This window comes from Cajanus cajan, chromosome 10, assembly GCF_000230855.2.
Source record: "Cajanus cajan strain Asha chromosome 10, NIPB_CcT2T_4, whole genome shotgun sequence".
In the NCBI taxonomy this organism is placed as follows: Eukaryota; Viridiplantae; Streptophyta; class Magnoliopsida; order Fabales; family Fabaceae; genus Cajanus; species Cajanus cajan.
In genome coordinates, this window is record NC_138526.1 from 20,039,670 (window position 1) to 20,063,928 (window position 24,259).

The window sequence follows — 24,259 nt, forward strand, 5'->3', positions numbered from 1 at the left end:
TAGCCTACTCCTTTGAGTAAACACTTAAAATATCATCATCCTCGCTTAGTTAAACCATGGAGATGAAAGCCTCAAGGCTTCGAGGGTCAGAAAAAACCAAGGATGTATCCACATTCAAAGGGATGGCCTTTAATGCAAAACTTCAAGTGATAGTTATGCATTGTCATTAGCCTTATCAATAGTCTCCTCAACAAACTACGAATATCTACTTCAAGAGCCAAAGCCTGAACCTTAGATACATGTGTTTAGGTTACGTGTAGACTCTCTATAACATCAGGCACTCTCATCATAAGGGTTGATGAAAGTCTTCATCAAATACAGACAGATGTGTCTATTGTTATGGTGAATTGCTTAGTTGATAGATGTAGTGCTTCCTCCAGCATTTAAGCTTCCTCAGCAGCCTGGTTTTCTTCTTTTCTCTTTTACTTTTCTGCCTCTAATTAAGACAGAACTTTGGCTCGCTTGAAGAGATTTTGCTCCTCCTACTTGTTCTTTGGCTTATTGAGCCCATGCACCAAGTGTCTATTCTTGGACTGTTAAGGTTAGGGAGCTTAGGCTTGTGTTTGTGGTGGTGGTGAATGAGATAAAGTAGGTTGGGAATGAAAAAGACGAAATGAAAGTAGCTTATCTTATAAATTAGGTGAAGAATCATCAACAATTATACAAAGTGGTTTTAGTTCTTATGTTTTTGGTGGTGTTGTTTAGGTTGGAGGTTGGACTGATGGTTGGGTTACTATTTGGGCTTGTGGATAGCTGTAGAGGTTTGTTGGTTGGTTGTAGGCTTCATCAAGGGTGACTTCTCCTCAAACTTTGTTTTCATTTTGTCTGGCATCCTCTTGGTCTCATGAAACAAATGGGCAATCCCCATTCGCTTCAAGGTGGTTGAAGGAACCTCTCTAGCTTCCTTCCCCTTCTCATAGTCAAAAGTGTTGATGTCAGCCTACTCAATCAATTTGCAAAGAGCATCTCGTAGAGAATGGGTGTTCTTTTTCTTCTTTCTTTGTCTCTAGCTAAGACAAGACTTCAAATGGTTGTACACCAAACTGGGCAGATTAATCTTCACCCCTAAGCATAGATGGTAAAGATAGAACCAATCCACATCAAAGACATTATCCCTAGAGCCACACTTAAGGATGAATGTGTTGAACAATAGGTTGTGCAACAACCTATAAAGAGGCTTCAAGTTTGTCGTGTGGGGATACCTCTTCAACTTCATCTTATATGTTGGTTGAGGAGATGGATACAACATAGCATCCATTATATCTTAAGTGATGACCTCTTCCTAGTTTTTAGAATAGGTCAGACCTTCTTTCTTGCAACTAGAGACTATTGTAATGGTGATAGGGTTGATCTTAATCATTGTCTGGTCGATCTACCCTACAATGGCATAAGATTCCACCATACATGAAAATGTTTAGAAGAAACCTCCATGAAAGAACCAAATCTCATGATACCAAATACCTAAGGCTTGTTTTTAGTTTTTTTTTTAATTGTAGATATTTACCACTTGTATATACATATTCAAGATTACTATATCCCCTTAAAAGGCTTTATGTTTTCAGTCTATGAACATGTTATGTTTAATGTTTTTCTTATAATTATATGTATTACATATACAACTGTTGTACGAATATCCTAGAACTGTTTGCATGATAACCTTAAGCTAGTTGATTTTTGTTTTTTGTTGCATGGTAGTTGAATTGTATCAATTGTAGTGACCTGTCAGGCTAATACACTTTTATGGTATCAAAGCCTAGTTAAGTCTTTTGGGCACTCTATGAGGTTGATCCCATTTTGTTTTTGTCATGTAGCTAATAAGTGTTGTAGTTGTGTTGTTGTTGTTGTTCAGTTTTATCTCATGGGTTTTAATGATCTTAATATAGGATGATAGGTAGACCTCTTAAACATACTCCCCATCCTCCCTTTGATTCTAATAAGGTTACTAAAGTCATGGAGACAATGGCTATTGCGATGCATCAACAAAATGTTGCATTGGCTCAAATGGAGGCCAACAAGGCTGCAACTGAGACAACTAGACCAGTAGTTTCTCAAGGGTACAAGGGACTTGTTGAGTTCAAAAAGGGGAATCCCTCCTCAATTTAAAAGAGAAATTGATCCAAAGGTAGCTAACTAGTGGATTAGTGAGATTGAAAAGATCTTTAGGGTGATGGAATGTCCAAAATGTTAGAAAATATGACTTTATCCAAGAAAGACGTGAATTGGATATTTTAAAAATTTGTTTTCAAGATCTTCAATTTTCAAAAACTCTTCTAAAATCTTTTCAAATAAGTTTATTGATTTACAATATATGGGATAAAATGTTGAGATTGATTTTAGATTTTAAGAGCAAATTATATGTTGAATCCTATTTGATATACAAGATTCAAATATAAGAGAGTTAACACATTCAATCAATGTTAGGGAGAATTCAAATATAGAGTGTAAGGATAGAAAGAAATGACACAAAGGATTTATATTGGTTCAACCACTACCATTGTGACCTACATCTAGTCCCCAATCACCTTGATTGAAATTTCTTAAAATCTCTAGATTAAGAGTATTACAATCACTCACATATGCAATAAACTCCTAGAATCCTAGAGATACGCTCATTTCTGGAACCCCAAGAAATATCCCTTGTAGTAACCCACTACAAAACCTTTAATCTTGAGAAACCTACTCAATAGCAATGATAAATAGAGTTTTAGAATGAATTCACTTGGATACAAAATCAATCAAAGAGGTGAATCAAAGTTAGAGTAGCTTAGCCTTTCTCTTTAGTTGGATGATGATGATTCTTGAACCCCTTCTTGAAATTATCCACAAAGGATTCTTTCATAGAGAAAATGGAGAATTTTAAAAAGCCTTTTTCACAAAAGATTTCACAAAGTTATAAGTATTTCAATTTTTTTTAGTTTGAAAATTGATATTTATAGAACTCTGATGTTGTGTATTTTACTCGTATTTTAGCACTTTAATTCACAAGAATTCATAGCATAATCATGCATATCTTTCATGTTTTTAATAAATTTTTATATCATTTTCCTATTTTATGCTTTTCTTGGTATGTGTTGTGTTTTCTCTGAGCAGGATCAAGATTTAAGAATTAAAGAGGAAATGCTGAGCTACAGGGAAAATCACGGCCGTGATTCTAAATCACGCCCGTGATTCACCAGAGAAAATCACGGCCGTGACTCCCAATCACACCCGTGAACGCCACTGACCCTTCATAGATGTGCTCCAGAGAAGATCACGGTCGTGATTCTCAGTCACGGCCGTGATTCACTTCGCGTCGATTTGGTGAATGAATGTGCTCCAGAGAAGATCACGGTCGTGATTCTCAGTCACGGCCGTGATTCACTTCGCGTCCCAGCTTTTTAGGTTTTATGTTTTATTTTTATTTTTGTAATTTTTATCTTGGTAGTTTTACCTTTTTACCCTTTTAGGTTATAAATTAGATGAGGTTAGCCTAGAACAGTACTTTTGTTTTCGGAGACAGTTTTTTTTGTTTTTGACACTTAGAGAAGGTTGGGCGCCTGTGTCATCGACTCTAAGGTTTGCTTTTCTTTTATTCTTCTTTTCTTGGAGAACTACTATGAACTCCTGTGAGTAGTTTCCCTTTTTCTGGGATCAGGGCTTAGCCTCTGAGAACCTCTTTATTAATGCATTATTCAGTTTCTTAATTTTATTCCAATTCTTGATTTGTTCTTTTATATTTTATATATGAACTTTAACATTATTGTTTTCATAATAACATTAATTAAGGATGAACTGAGAGGAGAACTTGATTATAATTATGATAAACAATTAATCTTAATTTTCATAATCATAGATAATTAGGGATGAACTGAGAGGAGAACCTAATTATCGGAACCTAAAGGAACAGACTTGAGTGTTAAATCACGAGAGTTGATTTAAGCTTTCGAGGAGTAATAGATTAACAAAGATCTTAATGGGTTTAATTGAACGTAATTACCACGAGAGTAGGGATTAATTTTAATTGAACACGTCCTCGTAGCCTGAGAAGGTGCAAGGATTAAATTAGGTTAAGACTACCTTCAAGATGGAATAGAATTAATTAATGAAAATAATAATTCAATATTGTTGGAACTCTTTGTGTGAACCCTAGATTCCCGGAAATCTCCTTATCTTATCTTAAAGTTTTATCTTATTCATTAATTGCATTACTATCTCTTTTACCAGCAAATCTGATCTTATCATCTCAAAACAAACATTCTATCTGTTTTAAAATTCAAATTAAAATACTAGTAATTCTAGGTCAAACACGTAGTCCCTGTGATTCGATATTTATTACTTGACGACAACCGTACACTTGCGGTTTTCCATACATCAAGTTTTTGGCGCCGTTGCCGGGGACTACGTCTCTTGATTTAAATTACAATTATTTTAATTCAAATTTTAAAAAAAAAAAAAAATTTAATAAATAAATAATTTTTTTTTTAGTGTTTACTTCTCCAATTCAGATTTCACGGGTCACTTTCTTTTTTTTTTTTTTGCAGTGCCTTAGGGTTAATGCAAAAGAGATCTCTACGTCTTGGGAAACCAACACCACTTGATCCTGAGATTGAAAGAACTCTCCTGAGAAGGAAAAGAAACCTTTTTAGAGAATTTGACATGGCTGCACAACGAGATAATTTACCACTTCGGGATTACTCTGCACCCGTAGCTCGTGGGATTCCTGGAGGGGAGATGCAAACTGGAGCTACTGTACCAGCTTCTCTGGTGAATATGCTCAAACAGAACACCTTTGGAGGACTACCATCAGAAGATCCTAATGACCACTTAGAGGGGTTCTTGGAAATCTGTGAGACCCAGCAATTTGATGATGAAGTTTCCGATGGAATGCGACTCCGCTTATTCTCACTCACCTTGAGAGATAAGGCAAAGGTGTGGCTAAGAACAGTGCCTAGAGAAAAGATAGCAACTTGGGAATTATGTGAAAGAGCTTTTCTAGAGAAATTCTTTCCTCCTTCTAAAACTAAAGAATTGAGGAAGAAAATCACTAATTTCCAACAAGGCACTGGAGAGACTATTTATGAAGCATGGGAGCGGTTCAAAGGATATCTTCAAGCATGCCCACAACATGGCTTCAACCGTTGGCTTACCATCCAATTTTTCTTTGAAGGATTGGACCAACAAAGCACCATGATATTAGACTCAGCAGCTGGAGGATCTTTCATGGGGAAACCTATTAATGACTGCATGATTATTTTGGAAAATGTAGCCTCAAATCACAGCCAATACAGTGAAAGAGAAGTCACAGCAAGGAAAGGAACTCCGGGGCGATATGAAGTGAACAATATTGAGTTACTCTTAGCAAAATTTGATACTCTTAATCAAAGATTAGACAAGATGGAAAAAGCTGAGGTTAATTCAGTGGCTACAAATCAAGTATGTGACCTTTGTAGGGAACAAGGGCACACTGCAGTAGATTGTACCTCAATTTTTACTGGAGAAAAAGAAGATACTACTGAACAGGTGGCAGCTTCTCATAATTTCTATGACACTCCTCGAAGAGAGAAGAGTAATCCATATTCCAACACATACAACCCTGGTTGGAAGAATCATCCTAACTTTTCTTGGAAGAATAACCCAGTTCAAGGAACTAGCAATCAGCAACCTAATTTCCGTCCGTCCAATCACTTCATTAATGGGGAAGGAAATCCAGTACAGACACCCTCAATTCAACAAAGTGTTTCAAGATTAGAAAACCTTATGGAGAATTTTGTCACTAATCAAAAACAGACCAATGATTCAATGGCAAATTCTATTCAAAACCTTGTTGTCAAGGTTGAGAATATTACTCTCCACAACAAGATGCTGGAAAATCAAATTGCACAGTTGATGCCTAGTTCAAACAATTCTCCAGGTAAGTTCCCAGGTAAAACAGTTGCAAACCCAGCTGAAAATGTTAATGCTGTTACTTTAAGGAGTGGGAAGAAATTAGACGGACCTGTGTCTAATCAAAATGATAATATTGAGATTGATGAAGACGCTTCTCCTATGGTTGAAAAACCTGAAAAAGAGAGATTAGAAAAAGAAAAAGTATCTTCATCAAAGCCTCAAACTGTTTATCACCCTCCAATTCCTTTTCCCCAAAGGTTAGCAAGGACTAAACTTGATAGACAATTTGAAAAATTTTTAAATATGATCAAACAAGTGTATGTAAACATTCCATTTGTAGAAGCTCTACAACAGATGCCTACATATGCTAAATTTCTTAAGGATCTTTTAGCTAACCGAAGGAAATTGGATGATAGAGAGACTGTTACATTGATCCATCATAATTTGCCCAAAAAACTTAAGGATCCTGGTAGTTTCTCTATACCTTGTCTCATTGGAAATCTAAGGTTTGAAAAAGCCTTATGTGACCTTGGGGCAAGTATCAGTTTAATGCCATTATCAATTTGCAAGAAATTAGATATGGGAGAATTAAAGCCTACAGCAATGTCAATCCAGTTAGCAGATAGATCTATAAAATATCCCATAGGAATTTTAGAAGATGTTCCAGTTAAGATAGGTAAATTTTTAATTCCGGGAGATTTTGTTGTTTTAGAAATGGAAGAGGACAAACAAATACCAATCATACTAGGTAGACCATTTTTGGCTACAGCAGGCGTGATAGTAGATGTCAAACATGGAAAATTGTCCTTATCCATTAATGATGAAATAATGGAATTTAATATTGCTAAATCTGTTAGACAACCTTCTCTTGAAAATATTTGCTGCAGGGTTGATATATTGCCTAAAAACATGGAGGAAGAAGTCATGAGATCTATTTTGAGGGATCCCTTGGAGAATTTTCTAGTTGGAGGAAAGCACATAGATCTTGAGGGGATTCAACCTAATTATGCTTGCTTGATCGATTCAAGTCCCCCGTGTAAAGAAAAAGATCCTCTAGTAGAAAGTCTTCTTGAGCCTTCAACAGATTGGGGTTAGGAGGACGTACGCATTTCATTAATTTTATTCCAAAAAAAAAAATAAAAAATAAAAAATAAAAAAAAATAAAAAATAAAAATAAAAAAAATAAAAAATAAAAAAAAAAAATTTCAGAGTTCCAGAGAGAATCACGACCGTGACTCTAAATCACGGGCGTGATCTTCTCTGGAAAATTTTTTGGAAAACTCCAGAGAGAATCACGATCGTGACTCTAAATCACGGGCGTGATCTTCTCTGGAAAATTTTTTGGAAAACTCCAGAGAGAATCACGGCCGTGATTTCCAATCACGCCCGTGATTCCCTGCTGACGCTCAACAGATACAACCCGTGATTTTTTTTGAAATTCCCCTTTTCCCTTATATATTTTTCCCCCTCCTTTTACATTCTCACTTCTCTCAAACTTACGAACTCTGCCCATTCTCTCTTTTCTTCTCTCCCAAACCCTAGCTCCTCACTTCTTCTTCCTCTTCTTCCCTCTTCCTCCCACATTCACTCCTTCCGTTCATCCATGGCTCCCAAGCGCACCCGTACCGTTGGTTCGTCCTCCACCGCTTCCGATACCCACAGTTACGAGGAAGAAGCAAGTGAAATTCCGCACCTTCCTCCGAGGTTCTATCGGAACGATGAACAGCGTGAGCGGAACGAGGTATTACGCTTCCGCACTATCCATCCTACCAGGTATCTCGACTTCCCATTTATTCGTAAGTTGGGTTTACGTGCTGATATCAATTTCATGTTAACTAACATTGGGTGGACAACCTTTGCTACCATGCATAATGATGTTGTTTATCCTCGACTAGTTCTTGAGTTCTTGAGCTCTCTCCACACGGAAATATTATCTGGGCCAAATTGTTCTGAAGGTTTGATTTCTTTCCGTATGTTTAACCAAGAACACGAATTAACCCTGGCTCAGTTCAATAATATTTTTGGATTTCCCACTGGAGGGAGCACGAGAACCCCAAGTTCTTTCAACCCTGGTTCTTTTTGGTATAGTTTAACAGGTACAAGTAATTGGGTCGCTGGAAAATGTAATTCCTCTGCTTTCCGCCATCCCGCCATCCGTATTATGCACCGCTTTATTGCCTCTACTGTTTTGGCCCGAGGTGATTCTGAAGGAAAGGTTCGTTTGAGCGACCTTTTACTTTTATGGGCTATGATGGAAAACAGAGAGGAGCCTATTGATTCTGGCAGTCATTTGGCACGACAGTTCCAGAGTATTTCCAATACCAGCCACGGTGCGATTGTGAATGGCGGCCTCATTACCACTATCGCCAAACACCTTGGCTATCACGCTTGGCTGGACCAGTTAGAATCACTCCCTGGAAGCCGTACTATTAATTTTGCTACCTGCTCTTCTATGAACTGCATTGCGAAAGATGAAGATGATAAATACTACTTTGTAGTAACCCAGTCGGGAGTGCACCACCAGTTACCAAATCCAACATACACCGTGAAGAACCGGGCTACACGGCAGTTTCCACTGGAGCCATTAGAGGACCTACCTCCAGCAGCTGAGGAAGCGGCTCCTGCAGATGAGGAAGCAGCTCCTGAACAACCCCCTCTACATCCTGGACCTGAGGTGGACAATGCTGCTATCCTGGCAGCTATTCAATCAATGGATAACCGGCTGAAACAAATGGATGAACGCCAGCAGCATTATAATTACATGGTTGATCAAATGTATCAATGGCACATTCAACGGTATCCAGATGATTTTCCACCACAGTGAGATCTTTCTTATTCCTTATTTTACTCTGATACTTAGGGACAAGCATTCCTTTCTGTTGTGGGTTGGTTGCATATTCATGCATTTTATAATTTTGTCAAAATAATCTATCATGCATTCATTAGCTCTTTGCTTCGGGACAAGCAAATCTTTAAGTTTGGGGTTAGGAGGATGTACGCATTTCATTCATTCATGCAAAGTAAAAAAAAAAAAAAAAAAAAAAAAAAAAAAAAAAATCATGCATATATACATATTCAGTTAATCCCAGCTTGAATTTGTGTTTGAAAAGTAAATATTTTTAATGAAATTGTTCGTCTTTGAAAACACTGAATGTGATGAATTGAATCTTGAAGTCTCAGAACAAAATGTTGAAAAATTAGCTGGTTTTGTGGCTAGCACTTGGTTCTTAGTATTGAGACTTGAAATGATCGAGAATTATAAAAATAGTCTCTTGAAGATAAATTCTTTTTAATTCGTGCTTAAAAGCTTTTGGGGGGTAATAAAAAAAAAAAAAAAAAATCACCTAGCACCCCTTTGAGGTCATAGGTTAGAGGGAGAATATTCTTAACCTTAGAAAACTAAGGGAACTAATTAGCTACTGGGGAATTGTTTAGTAAAATAGCTAGACCCCCTTTGAGGCTACGTGTTCTTGAAATTATCATCCTCTCTACACTGATTGGCTACTGGGGAAATGTTTTAGGTGAGACAAAAACAAAAATAAAAATATTACCCCTATTTGTGTCACAAGCATTGAAAAATTATTTCTGTTAAATTATCTTCGTTTGACTAATGAGCTTTACAAGATTTGACATCATGAAACTCTTAGAAACTAAGAGTTGGCGCTAGTAATGAAAGATTAAGATTCTAATTGGACCTTGTGAGACTAAGAGTGAAGATTTTAAATGCTCAGTTAATTCTTGATGATTCTTTTTTTTTTTTCAAAGTGCTAATTATTGTTTGAGGACAAACAAAAGTTCAAGTTTGGGGTTATTTGATGTTGTGTATTTTACTCGTATTTTAGCACTTTAATTCACAAGAATTCATAGCATAATCATGCATATCTTTCATGTTTTTAATAAATTTTTATATCATTTTCCTATTTTATGCTTTTCTTGGTATGTGTTGTGTTTTCTCTGAGCAGGATCAAGATTTAAGAATTAAAGAGGAAATGCTGAGCTACAGGGAAAATCACGGCCGTGATTCTAAATCACGCCCGTGATTCACCAGAGAAAATCACGGCCGTGACTCCCAATCACACCCGTGAACGCCACTGACCCTTCATAGATGTGCTCCAGAGAAGATCACGGTCGTGATTCTCAGTCACGGTCGTGATTCACTTCGCGTCGATTTGGTGAATGAATGTGCTCCAGAGAAGATCACGGTCGTGATTCTCAGTCACGGCCGTGATTCACTTCGCGTCCCAGCTTTTTAAGTTTTATGTTTTATTTTTATTTTTGTAATTTTTATCTTGGTAGTTTTACCTTTTTACCCTTTTAGGTTATAAATTAGATGAGGTTAGCCTAGAACAGTACTTTTGTTTTCGGAGACAGTTTTTTTTGTTTTTGACACTTAGAGAAGGTTGGGCGTCTGTGCCATCGACTCTAAGGTTTGCTTTTCTTTTATTCTTCTTTTCTTGGAGAACTACTATGAACTCCTGTGAGTAGTTTCCCTTTTTCTGGGATCAGGGCTTAGCCTCTGAGAACCTCTTTATTAATGCATTATTCAGTTTCTTAATTTTATTCCAATTCTTGATTTGTTCTTTTATATTTTATATATGAACTTTAACATTATTGTTTTCATAATAACATTAATTAAGGATGAACTGAGAGGAGAACTTGATTATAATTATGATAAACAATTAATCTTAATTTTCATAATCATAGATAATTAGGGATGAACTGAGAGGAGAACCTAATTATCGGAACCTAAAGGAACAGACTTGAGTGTTAAATCACGAGAGTTGATTTAAGCTTTCGAGGAGTAATAGATTAACAAAGATCTTAATGGGTTTAATTGAACGTAATTACCACGAGAGTAGGGATTAATTTTAATTGAACACGTCCTCGTAGCCTGAGAAGGTGCAAGGATTAAATTAGGTTAAGACTACCTTCAAGATGGAATAGAATTAATTAATGAAAATAATAATTCAATATTGTTGGAACTCTTTGTGCGAACCCTAGATTCCCGGAAATCTCCTTATCTTATCTTAAAGTTTTATCTTATTCATTAATTGCATTACTATCTCTTTTACCAGCAAATCTGATCTTATCATCTCAAAACAAACATTCTATCTGTTTTAAAATTCAAATTAAAATACTAGTAATTCTAGGTCAAACACGTAGTCCCTGTGATTCGATATTTATTACTTGACGACAACCGTACACTTGCGGTTTTCCATACATCAAACTCTCTAATTGAAATAATCAATTATTTTCATAGATAATCAATTATTTTATTCTTGGTAAATTTGAAAAATAGTCAAAAACACTTTAATCGATTATTTGCTGGAATAATCGATTATTACAAAGTGCTAACTCTGAAATAATCGATTATTGCACAGTGATAATTGATTATTATAGTGAGTCTTTCAGAATGACAAAACACAATGTAAATAATCGATTATTACAAGTGGATAATCGACTATTTTGAGTGATAGGCTCAAATTCTCAATTTTTCAAGTTTAAAACCATTTTAAAAATCTTTTCATCATCAATCACCATCTAACAAGAAATATATGACTAAGTTACTCATAATGCACAAAGAAAACATGCCTAACAAAGCATAAACACACATCAATACGATTTGCGCTCTCTTAACCATGAAAGACACTCTTTATAATCATCGAAACATAAACTAAGTTTTCATCTTTGAGATTGGTCAACACAAAAGATAGGAAGATAACTTATGTAGTATATATGTTAGTGGGTGAGGTTGAATACTGGTGAAGAGGTACTCACGAGATGATCGAAGCTAGGGGAGAAGTTGTGAGCTGGGAAAACTTTAAAAGGGTGTTCCTTGAGAAATATTTTCTTGATAGTTCAAAGTTTTCAAAGGAGGCTGAGTTCCTGAGGTTACATCAAGGAAACATGATAGTTTAAGAGTATGCTAGTAAGTTTGAGCATTTGGTTTATTTTATTTCTAAGGCTACTTTTGAGGCTTGGAGGTGTAGGAAGTTCAATGAAGGATTGAAGTACGAATTGAATAAGTATGGTGGTTCCTATTACTATCATAGAGTTTCTTGCATTAGTGGAGAAGGGAAAATCAATTGAAAGATTAGAATGAGGAAGTAGATTAGTTGATGGAAAACTTGTTGAGAAACTGGATTGATGTTGATTCCTCTTCAAGCTCCTCCCTAGACCTTTGGCTCCTTGATTCTTCTTAAGCTTCTCCAAGGCTTCCAATGGAAGGAGAAGCCTTGGAATCACCACGGTTGGTGAAGAAAACCCTTCAAGAGGTGCCACTCCTTGGAAGGAAGATAAGCCCCTTCAATCCTCACCACACTCTTCTATGAAAAGGATAAGAGAATTGGATGAATATCAAAAAGGTCTAAGACTTTTGGAAGAGAGAATTTTCATGCAAATTCTAATCTCACTCAATCAATATCATCGAAAGTGATTACAAAAGTAAGAAAAAGGTTTATATAGGGTGGGGGAAACTTATGGTTCAAGCTAGGCTAACTATGGTTCAAGAGAACCATGGTTAGCTTGGCTTGACCATCCTAGATGGTTTAGGAGGCTTGTGGAGCAAGCTTCTAACTTAGAATCTTGGGAAGCAAGCTAAGTTAAGTTAGAAGCTTGTAGCACAAGTTTCCCAAGTTTACAAGTCAACTAAGCAATTCGGTCAAAGTAAGACAAGCTAGGCCGCCCACTTGTTTTTCCATATTTAATCCAATCCAAAAACTTGGAGTTGGTTTAGTTAGGTTCACCATATGATGGTGAGACCTACCTAAATCAATTCCTTGAAAAATATGGAGCAAAACAAGCATAATATGTAAAATTTGGCCTAGGCCCAATTCTGGCCCAATTACTAGTTGCACCTACACATCTTGCTATTTGTCACCCCAATTCTACTACTGAAAAATACAAAAATGAATGACCCTTAATACAAGGTCAAATAGAGTAAAAGTCTCCAAGTAACATACCTTAAATTCCTAAAGGATAACCTAAAATAAAAGAAAAAAAGTGTCTCACAAATACAAAGGAAAAAATATACTTATACAAGTATCTACTATATACAAGGTACAAGAAATCAAACTATACAATGTATGTACAATAGGGACTATGAGACTAAAAAGAGGAATCATACTCAATACTCATATTGAGCATAGGTCTAAGAAACACCTCCTCTGCAAAAGCCTCCTCTAGCCTCCTAACCATGGACCTAATTAAAGGCCCAATGGTCTTCAAGTGTGAGCCTCCTTGGATCAACCTTCACCCTTCTTGGTCTTATCTCTTCCAAAGGGATCCTTGGGGATTAGATTTCCATCATTAGTGAAAACTTGTGAAAGGTTACTTGGGCCTAGGAAGGGTGGTCAGTAGAGGAAACCTTATGAGAAACCTCTCAATCTCAAGGGAGTTTTGTTATAAGGAGACCTCTTAGGACACCCCAAGGAGGAGCTCAGAATATAAGATGTTTCAAGTGAGGAAGAGCCCATTTGATCAAGGATTGCACTTTCAAGAAGCATAAGTTCTTCTAGTGTGGAAAGTTTGGTCACTTGGCAAGAGATTGTCAAGCAAGGGCCAATCCAACTAAAGGTATACAAAGGTGGAATGACCTATTAATGTGGGTTGGGTGTTGCTTTAAGTAGAGTTGAGGCTTCCATATTTTTTGATCTATTGAAAGGAAAGGCAAAGCTACTTAGGATATTTATTCCCTATTTGACTCTAGTGCTATGCACTCTTTTATATTTGTTGTTAGTGTAGAAAGATTGAAGTTGATTATTAATCCTTTTAGTTTTGATTTGTTGGTGTTTACTCTGTCTTCTGCTTTTATGGTGAGATTTGATGTTTGTGTGTGTTTTCCTGTTGAGGTGTGTGGACTTTCATATAAGGTGAACTTGATATGTTTGTCTTACTAAGAATTAAAATGGTATAAATTATAAGAACAAAGTTATAAATGAGGTTCATGATCAAAATCTGTAAAATTTTACTTTCCAGGTATTTATAATTATCTTCTATGACTTTTTATTACGAGTTTTATTGAAAGTCTTCTTTACTTGATTTTAATCATTTCCTTTACAATTACTGTCACCCATTATTTTTAATCACATTGTTTAGAATCCTCAAGAACTCATGACTACTAGAAAACTCTTAATAATGGAGTAGGAACTTATTTAAGGAATTGAGACCCTTTCTAGACTGAATCACTTACTTGACAATTGACTAGGTGATATACAACACAATAGTTGATAAATTTTTACACCAACATTACATAACCATGATTTTTCTTGGGGTGAAACTTAGGATGATACATTCAGGTAAAGCATATTAATATTTTGGACTCTTTAGATGAACTTTTTACGTAAATAATATTTTTTTTAAAAAAATTTACCAAAATAACACCTGTACAACTTTATTTACACAACGTTTACTGTTCACACTCAGAATTCGGTTCCCCGGGAACCGAATTCTGAGCTTCAAAATTTTTTTTTCTTTTTTTTTGTGCTTAGAATTCGGTTCCCGGGGAACCGAATTCTGAGTTGTTTTTAATTTTATTTTTTTTTTGCGTTTTCTGCTAGTTTGCGCAAGTCTGGGAAGCAGAACGACCCGTTCCGGAAGCAGAACGGCCCGTTCTGCTTAAACACATAGAGTGTTTTTTTTAAATTGGAACGGCCCGTTCTAATGTTAAAAAAAACACTCCATGTGTTTAAGCAGAACGGGCCGTTCTGCTTCCAGAACGGCCCGTTTCACTTCCCACACTCGCGAAAAATCAGCCATAAACAAAAAAAAAAAATTAAAAATAACTCAGAATTCGGTTCCCCGGGAACCGAATTCTGAGCACAAAAAAAGAAAAAAAAAATTTTTGAAGCTCAGAATTCGGTTCCCCGGGAACCGAATTCTGAGTGTGAACAGTAAATAGTTCTAGTTGTGTAAATAAAGTTGCACAGGTGTTATTTTGGTAAATTTTTTTTAAAAAAATATTATTTACGTTAAAAATTCCTCTTTAGATATCTAACTTTTTCTTATATAGAGAAAAAATTGAAAATTTTACTTTTTCCCTTTGTATTCATAGCCAATAAAAATCAAGATAGTATATATATTAATAATGCGAGATTAAAAGAATTTATATTTGATAAATAATAAGATTATCTCACTAATGATAGTTTTGAGAAAAAATAATTAAAATTTAAGATAAATTTAATGCTTCTACCTAAATTAACTAACTTTAATTATAATAAGTTTTAAACTAAGTTTTATACACATACCAGAAAAATAATTAGGATTTAATTATAATATACCGATAATTTTATACTATCATCAAGGCATAGTCTACATAAATAATTAATTTTTTATTTTTTATAATAATTATTTCAGAAATTATAATAAAAAAAATTACGTTGACATTGTATTATTGCTAAACCCTAATAATTACGTTGTTTTTATTATGATTAATAATTAATAATAAAAAAAAATAGTCTTTGAGGAAAAAAAAAAAAGAAGCATTTCCTTGATTTTATTCGTATCAGATTTTGGTGTGACAAACATGCCCTTTTTCTCTAGAAGTTGACGGAGGCGCTTCTCATCCCTAGTACGAGAAAGTGACTCCGAATTTTCTATCGTCTTCCCTTCTTTCACACTCAAGCACGTTTTCAAATTCCAGCATTCCACGCAAACCCCAATTGGCAAAGCGTGTTGGTGTATCCGCCCACATAATTTTTTTGTTTTTAACTTATTTGTTGGGTTTAGATTACCAAAGTGCTAGATTTGAGGTTCATTGTTTTTGTTTTTTTATTTTTTCTTCTAATGAATGTCGTGCTGGTAGAAGTTCTAGGAAGAAGCTAGTAGTTGTTGCTCTGAGGGTTATTTAATCACTGTATAATATTATTATTACCCAGTTGGAGATTAGTGTTTTTATGAGTTCTGATTGACGGGGTTGTTTGTTCTAGTTAGGATTTGATGTTGTAGAAGTTTGAAGCATTTTTGAGCCAGATAATTGTACTTAAAAAGGTTAGAACTTGCAATCCTGCAAGTGTTTTTCTCACTAGGATTTGTGGGGGCATTAGAGAATAGTGAGATTTTGTTGGCAGATCTAATATCTCAGAATTTGTAGGGTAACCATCGAGGTGCTTTAGTTTGGAAGGAAGATGGTTGGAAGCAATGGGAATGCATTTTCAAATGGTTCTCTTTTGAATGTAAATGGTGGTAGTTTAGAAGAGAAGGTTGATGAGATTCGTGGGCTTATTGGGAAAGTGGAGGGCGATCCATTGAGAATAGTTGGCGTTGGAGCTGGTGCTTGGGGTAGTGTGTTTATTGCTATGTTGCAGGAGGCTTATGGTAGTTTAAGAGAAAAGGTTCTGATAAGGATATGGAGAAGGCAGGGAAGAACGGTTGACAGGGCCACGGCTGAGCACTTGTTTGAGGTGATCAATTCAAGGGAGGATGTACTGAGGAGGCTTATTAGGAGGTGTGCATATTTGAAATATGTTGAGGCTAGGTTAGGTGATAGAACACTTTATGCAGATGAGATTTTGAAAGATGGGTTTTGCTTGAATATGATTGATACCCCTCTGTGCCCTCTGAAGGTTGTGACAAACCTGCAGGAGGCTGTGTGGGATGCTGATATTGTGATTAATGGCTTGCCATCAACGGAAACTCGTGAGGTGTTTGAGGAAATTAGTAAGTACTGGAAAGAGAGAATCACTGTCCCTGTCATTGTTTCCTTGGCAAAAGGTGTAGAGGCTGAATTGGGCACTGAGCCACGGATAATAACTCCAACTCTAATGATCAATCGAGCAAGTAAGATGCATTTACACTTATTTTGTTATCTGCTTTATGTAGTAGTATGTGTTGATTCAGTGGTTTTCACTCTAAAGTTTCCTTTCTTCGTATTTGCATTTCTGTGGAGCATTTTAAAACATATTTAATGCTATGTTAGTCCTCTTTTATTATTTTAAGCAATTATTTTTTTAATTTTTTATTTTATTTATATGGTCTGACTAGGCTAAGTTTCCTGCTCCTCTTTTGGTTTCTCTATTGCACTACCAAAATACTATAAACTTTACCCGTTTATGGAGACAGAGCTTAGTCATATGATTTCCTTACATGCTTGTGAATTAGGGAATACAACTAAGACGTAGTATTAAAAAGTGGAAACAATAATGAAAGCGTTGTCCGTTGTCCTCAAGAATTCAACTAATGATAACCTTTTAAAGTACCAAGAGTCCCCAAATTAGTTGATAAAAATGACCTAACCATGTTCATAAAGAAATTGTTTTCTGGTTTTCCCTTGTTTTCTTGGAAACATAAAAATTCACATTGTGTTAACTCATGGAGTCGAAAGCTGGGGCATTCAAACAATTCACGTTGTGCAACTCTGAATGGCTATCTGAAAGAATTTGATGTGGAGTTCTCAAAAGGAAAGAATTACAATTAACTTATAATTAACTTTCCTTTTCACATGCAATTCAACTGAAAGTTCCTGAGTTAATTAGCACGTATGGGTGTAAAGTCATCCATCCTTTACAAGAGCTACTGCTTAGAATTGTTGAATTTCATGATATTAGATCCTAATGTGGCAACTTTTAATACTTTCACTTTCACTATTTTGAAGCCACTTTATGCCTAGCATACATGACTGTTGTCCATTGATGCCTTGAAATAGAATTTTCACACAGAAATTATAATTATTTGAATTTTATTTCTGAAATACATTAGTCTAAAATATGGGTTATATTTTCACTACATATATCATATTGCAGTCTAGAATTTAGACAGCTCCTATGATTTTATGGTGTTTTTCTTTTATATCTAGAGGAACTAAATCTGATTCCTGATTCCTCACTTTATTTTATTTTTTATTTTGTAAATTGAAATAACTATGCAATATGTGAATAACAAGATAACAATTGGAGCATTTTCTTTGGGATAAAAATTTGTAAATTGATGAGTTGAATATCTGAGTGTTATGAGCTCTGCATGCTGAGGGTTACAACAAGCTGCTATACCTGAATATCATGTTATCTTTTTAGTTGGTGTAGCACTGAGCAAAATAGTGACAGTGGATCATTTGATGCTTGATTTCCCTGTAGCCCAAAAGATATGCTTGTTGCTTTCCAAATATTAAGCTTTTGCATAATAAAAGTTAAAACTGTTCTTATATACATGTTTATAATTGATACATGATACCACATGCATAATACATTTCTGTTTATTACAACTTCTTTGGCATTCGATAGAAGCTAATGTAATTGGGCCTTATAATAGCAGAAATTTTCCCTAAAGAATGAAAAGGTAGTGCGAAGGAAAAGGAATTGTTATTTTTTAGGTGGGTGATTCTGAATGTGCTTTCTTTTAATTCTATGAAGATAAAAATCTTGATGTTCTTTCTTGACTTCTTATTTTTGTAATGGTACATGAGATCCATGTTTTATTAAACTCACATAATTGTCTGATTTCTTTGCAGCTGGAGTTCCCATGGAGAGCATCCTTTATCTTGGAGGACCAAACATTGCCTCAGAAATTTACAACAAGGAATATGCAAATGCTCGGATATGTGGGGCAGAAAAATGGAGGAAACCGTTGGCAAAGTTTTTGAGGCAAACTCACTTTATAGTGTGGGATAATGTTGATCTTGTTACCCATGAAATCATGGGTGGATTGAAGAATGTATATGCTATTGGAGCAGGTAATTTCTTCATTTTCTTCTTGCATAGCTGTACATTGTACAGAACAGCTTCATACAATCTAGTAGGTAAAAAATCCATTTATCCATTATCCATCCAATCCATCCATTATACAAATATAATAATGATGGATTAATCCATCCATTTAATTTTATGATGGATATTGATCCATCTACTATTTTTCAAAATCCATTGGATTAAATAAACGGAGTGTATTGGATTGAGATTGTAAAGACTATTTTGACTTTAAAAAAAAGTATTTTTGGACTTCTAAAGATTATATAATAATGTAATGACTTATAATATTTTTTTTAAAAGACTTTTACCAAAAAAAATATTTAATTGTTAAAACACTTTCATGGATGGATCGGATATCCTTTCATCAAAAAAATTGTTATGGATGGATTGGATGGTTGGATCGGATGGATTGTATTTTTAAATGATTTTTAGTGAATCTAAATAGATTAATGGATTATTTTTATCTGATCAATTATATTCCAACTTAAAAATCCATCCATCCATTTGCCACCTCTAGGTAAATGCTATTTTAAGCAGGAAATAGATAATATCCATTATGATTCTATTGAGGAATGAGGAGGATAGAGGAATAGGAGGAAATATTGTTTGTGTTGGATCTTTGCTTGTAGCTCATTGTGTCTACTTTGTTATTATTTTAGCGTAGCAAGGAGAGAGAGATGTAGGTGTGAATGGCAAGTCATCAAGTGTTTTTTAGCATTGTGTGCACCATGTATATTTAGACATCCTTCTCATAGATAGTTGTTGAAGATCTCACATCGACTAATGATGTGTCCAAATTGATTATATAAGTGGAGAACATCTCCCACCTTAAAAGTCGGTTTTGTAGGGTTAAATTAGGTTTAAAATCCACATTCTAAGATGATATTATAGTCTATCCTAACAATTTGTTATTAGACTTGACCTACTTGGCCATCCACTATTGGTTTCGATTGTTATCGGACCTCCTATAGATGTTCAATCTTGCAAGTTTCACGCTTGTGATGTCCAATTCTTAATGTGAGCGGTGTGTGTTAGGGATCTCACATCAATTAGTGATATGTCTAGAATAGAGTATGTAAGTTAGGGACAACTCTCACCTTAAAAATCTGGTTTTGTAGGGTTGAACTAGGTTCCATAGTTATCAATCTTGGATAGCAGAGCGATTGATCCCAAAAGTGGGATAGTGGGATGACCATCGATATATATATATATATATATATATATATATATATATATATATATATATATATATATATATATATATATATATACATAAGTTAAAAAGCAGAAAAATAATTCCAAATTCATGCATTGATCATTTTTAAAGAAGAGGCAACTTTTATGGTTGCTAGAGAAATTCCGAAGTTGTCGGAGAAGACGAAAATTACAGGTGAAGCAGATCGTCTGTGAAAGAGAGGGAGAAGGGAAGTTACATGCTTAGGGCAAAAAATAAAGTGTGTCACTCAATGTGTCAACATGCAAGACCTATATAAACTGTTTCACACTTAAATATAAAATAGAAAATTTGAATAATGGACAAAAATACCCTTGTTTAATTTCAGTTTTCTTTGTAAACTGCTCCAAATTTCCGCACCAGACCAGGATAGCGCCACTCTGCTCTGCTGCGATCTTGCCCACTCCAGTTGCTACACAAAATCGCTCCACTCCAAGGTTTCTGTAGTGGCACAGAGCCACTCTGCTACACTGCTATCCCAGTCGCTACTGCCACTATTGATAACTATGCTAGGCTCTAAACCCACATTCTAAGAATAGTAGATGCACTAGTGGCAATTTTTGCTACAAGATTTCCAAGTTCCCACTGTCTGCCATCTTACTGTCTTTTTCCATTGAAGAGTCTAGTTTATTGTATTTACTTTTGTCAAATATCATTTGGGATGTCTTACAGACTAAACACTGTATTTATATTTTTGAGTGGTGATTGATGTTTTGGATTTTGATTTTATTTTTGTTAGTTCATGAATGCTCCTTTAAAATATTGTCAAATATGATAAATTGCATTCACGAAATTTCAATTTAACAGGGATGGTTGCTGCTTTAACAAATGAAAGTGCCACCAGCAAATCAGTATACTTTGCACACTGTACCTCAGAGATGATTTTTATCACTCATCTATTGACAGAAGAACCAGAGAAACTTGCAGGGCCACTTTTGGCCGATACTTATGTAACCTTGTTGAAAGGCCGTAATGCATGGTATGGACAGAAGCTGGCCAAAGGTGAATTGAGCCTTGAAATGGGTGACAGTATCAAGGGCAAGGGGATGATTCAGGTATAGAGTTTGTTCATTCAAGTTCCAAAATTCCCTTTGGCTCAGGGATGATGGTTGATCTTGCTATCTAAGAAGAAAGAATTAAGGCATAACTATATTTTTTATCACAGAAAATATGATTCTTTCTATACTAGTCCCCTATTTGAATTTTATTCTTTTTCAACCTTTAAAAATTACAAATTAATTACTTTTAGTCCTTGGTGACTGGTGAGACCAAAAATGCATTTCTTTTGGTTAAAAATAGGAAGTGAAAATGAATAAAATTTGAATAGGAACTAAAAAGAAAAGGTCATATTTCAGGAATCAAAATATATATTTGAATTGATGTTGTAATGTGAACCATGGGGCAAATAGAGAGTGGATTGGGCTGGATGTTTATGTATTGTCTAAAAGATTCAAACCAACTATATGCTTATATACACTTTTCCTGTCTTTATTTGCATGATGTGGGGAACTTGGTAGTTCTCCAGTACTCTCCCTTCAGACCAATTGTATTGGTCCATATGTGGCTTGTAGGGCATAGGTCCCTTTTTTATATGGTCTAGGTGTTTGGGCTCTGATACCATGTTGAACTTTGTAGGCCCAATAAGAAAGTGTGGACTGGGCCGGATTTGTATCCAGCATGAGAGGAATATTGTCCAAAAGATTTGAACCCATTGGACTGCATATATACTGCCTTTTTGCTTGTGATTGCTGGCCAAAGTGGGACATTATAGTTCTCCAATCATTGAAGATAATAAAAAGTGTTTTTTACTATGGACATTGCTGTTTATCAATGATTATTTTGCTTTGCATGTTGTAGGGAGTTTCTGCTGTTAGAGCTTTTTATGAGCTACTTAGCCATTCCAGCTTAAATGTCCTTAATCCTGAAGAAAACAAGCATGTAGCTCCAGTGGAGCTTTGTCCCATCTTGAAGATGTTGTACAAAATACTGATAATAAGGTAACAACATTTTGCCACCTCCTTTGGATGAAAATGCTAAACTGAATTCAATTGTGAAACTAACATTTTCAGTGGTTTTTGTTGTGCTTGATTTTCAGGGAATCTCCTACCCAAGCCATTCTGCAAGCATTAAGAGATGAGACCATGAATGATCCCCGTGAGCGCATTTTGATTGCCCAAAGCCATGTGTTTTATAGGCCATCTCTTCTTGGTCACAAGCCTTAGTGTTTGGTTCTACGTTGAAAAGCTTCCAACACCACTTTAAATCTAGAGTGCATTGCAACACTCTGATCTCAATGACACAGTCTCATGATGTTTGTAAATATTATTTTGTATATTTCTTTCCCATTCTCATCGCCTCCAATCATGGGTTGTTGTCATGCTTGGTAAGATTTTGACTCTAATAATGGATTGTCAATTTGTCATGCATGATAAGATCGACTTTTGTAATAATCACGTCAAAAATTATATTTAAATTTATTTTGAATTGGTTGATTATAAAATTTGTTTCAAAATTAAATTAAACACGTGCACAGACACTAGGAGTTATAAATACTGGCAAGCAAAGAAAATTTTCATCGTATAAGGCCGTTAAGTCTGATAGCCGTTCAAGTTGAATGATATTTGTTTGTCTATTATCCTCATCAGTTGTATGGTCTATCATAAAATATACACCAAATGTTCAATAAAGGAAAAAAAAAAGACTTAAATGCATTTAGTCTATAATTACTTGGTTTTAATTTTGGTCTTTATAAATTATTTTTTAATTTCTATAAAATTAAAATTATTATTTTTAGTTCTTATTTTTTATGTGATCATTTATAACTTTTTTTTTGTTTATTATAAGATTTGATTGATAGTGATATTTTTAAGAAAGTATGATAAAAGTTTAATGTAACCTTATAAATGATTGTCCTTTATTTATATACTTTTTAATTGTCTTATTTATAGTATGTGAGATTTGAACTTTTTCTAATATATTTCTTTATGTTCAATATTATTGAATATGGTACATGATGGTAGGTGATCATTTATATCAATATTTGATATCTTTTAATTTTCATATCAGTCTTTAAAATAATTATTATATATCTACATTAAAGTGTTTGTTAAGGACAAAAAAATAGTAACTTTAAATTTTAGGGAGATGAAATTCAAAGAAAACATTTACAAAGGTCAAAATCTAAATTTATTCATTTCACAATACCTACAATTGATGTTTTCAAAATTTTAGAAGGATAAAAAATAAATAAGTTTTTATAAAAATTAAAATAAAAGAAATTAAAAAAAAAAGCCACTCATTTTACGTAGACTTAAAATATATTTAAATAAGAAAATTACATTTCCTCCGTCGTTGGAGCTTTTGTACTTATCCAAAGTTAAACTTAGAAAATTCTTAGTAGTACAACATGAAATCTTCAATTCTAGGCCGTGTTCAGAAAGTCCTAGCAGGTATTCCTAGTATTCATTGCTCTTTAGCTTCAAGATTGATAAGTTATATATTGGAGTCTGAAAATCAAAGGAACATACATTGTGGTAAGTGGTAACTAATAAGTGGAGTAACTAAAGATGCTTTTTACCTGTTGCTGGAAAATGAGTTCGCTGTTAAAAGAGATTAGGATTTTTAGACGTAGTAGGAAGAAGAATTACGAGAAAGAAAAATTTGCATGTAATGTGAGAAATGACTCAAAATCAAAATGTGAGAGTAGTGGTACGGTGGATAGCAACTAATAAAGGTAATTTTGAATTTTTTTTCAACATAGTTGACAATTTTATTTTTAAGGTGTGGGGAGCATCCCAAGGATATAATAGGAACACCTTAGAATAATTGAGATCACAAAATTAGCAAGAAGAAAATTTAGAACTTAGAGTACAAAAACATAGAAGATATGCGGGAGAGAAGAGTGAGTTGTGTTTTTCCCCTTCAATAGAAAATAAAAAATTATTAAAATGAGATATTATGAGTAATGAATTTCAGAAGATGCTAAAATCATTACTCTACTAAAATCTCCTAAATTTCAAAATTATTTAAAAATAATATTAAAAAAAAGACGTAAAAATTTACAAGTAGCACGTGTATCTCGTGCACAAAAAGAACAAATCGACTGATTTGTACTACAAAGGACCTACTTGATTGATGTACAATGTGAGTCATCACTCTTATTAGCCTCTTTGTATATTTATATCACTACTTTATATATAACCTATTTTCCAAAGGCAATACAAACCAATGTGAAATTTCTTCCTTTTGTAATACCTTATATATAACAACACTTACCAAAGAATCATTTTTCCCACTCTTTCTCAAGAGAATAAAAAATAGATGAACATCGCGATATTATTTTTCTTGGAATAAAATATGTTCAAGAATCATTATTTTATTACCTAATAACAAATATGAGATTACATTTTTTTCAACCCTTAGTCATGAGAATATTAAAGATAATTTGATATAAGCATCTATAAGTCTTATTTTAACAAAA

General features: G+C 34.5%; 1 protein-coding gene and 1 non-coding gene across 2 annotated transcripts; one reads left to right on the forward strand and one right to left on the reverse strand.

Annotated features, from left to right (window-relative positions):
- Positions 1-5,004: 5,004 nt before the first annotated feature.
- On the reverse strand, positions 5,005-5,111 carry LOC145952963 (small nucleolar RNA R71). The gene has a single exon (XR_014430467.1). It is a non-coding gene; the product is annotated as a small nucleolar RNA R71 (small nucleolar RNA).
- Positions 5,112-15,377: 10,266 nt separating this feature from the next.
- Positions 15,378-22,279, forward strand: LOC109792644 (putative glycerol-3-phosphate dehydrogenase [NAD(+)] 1, cytosolic). The gene is made up of 5 exons (XM_020352069.3): positions 15,378-16,641; positions 18,308-18,529; positions 20,587-20,834; positions 21,637-21,776; positions 21,875-22,279. Exons 1-5 carry the CDS (start codon positions 15,990-15,992, stop codon positions 21,999-22,001), a joined length of 1,389 nt encoding a protein of 462 aa, XP_020207658.1. The 5' UTR covers positions 15,378-15,989; the 3' UTR covers positions 22,002-22,279.
- The last annotated feature ends 1,980 nt before the right edge of the window (positions 22,280-24,259 follow it).

Excerpts from the sequence above, each read along its gene's own strand:
- LOC109792644 (XM_020352069.3), top strand. The coding sequence starts at position 15,990 with ATGGTTGGAAGCAATGGGAATGCATTTTCAAATGGTTCTCTTTTGAAT. Across the intron at positions 18,530-20,586 it reads TGTATATGCTATTGGAGCAG|GGATGGTTGCTGCTTTAACA; the intron begins GTAATTTCTTCA and ends TCAATTTAACAG. Across the intron at positions 21,777-21,874 it reads TACAAAATACTGATAATAAG|GGAATCTCCTACCCAAGCCA; the intron begins GTAACAACATTT and ends CTTGATTTTCAG.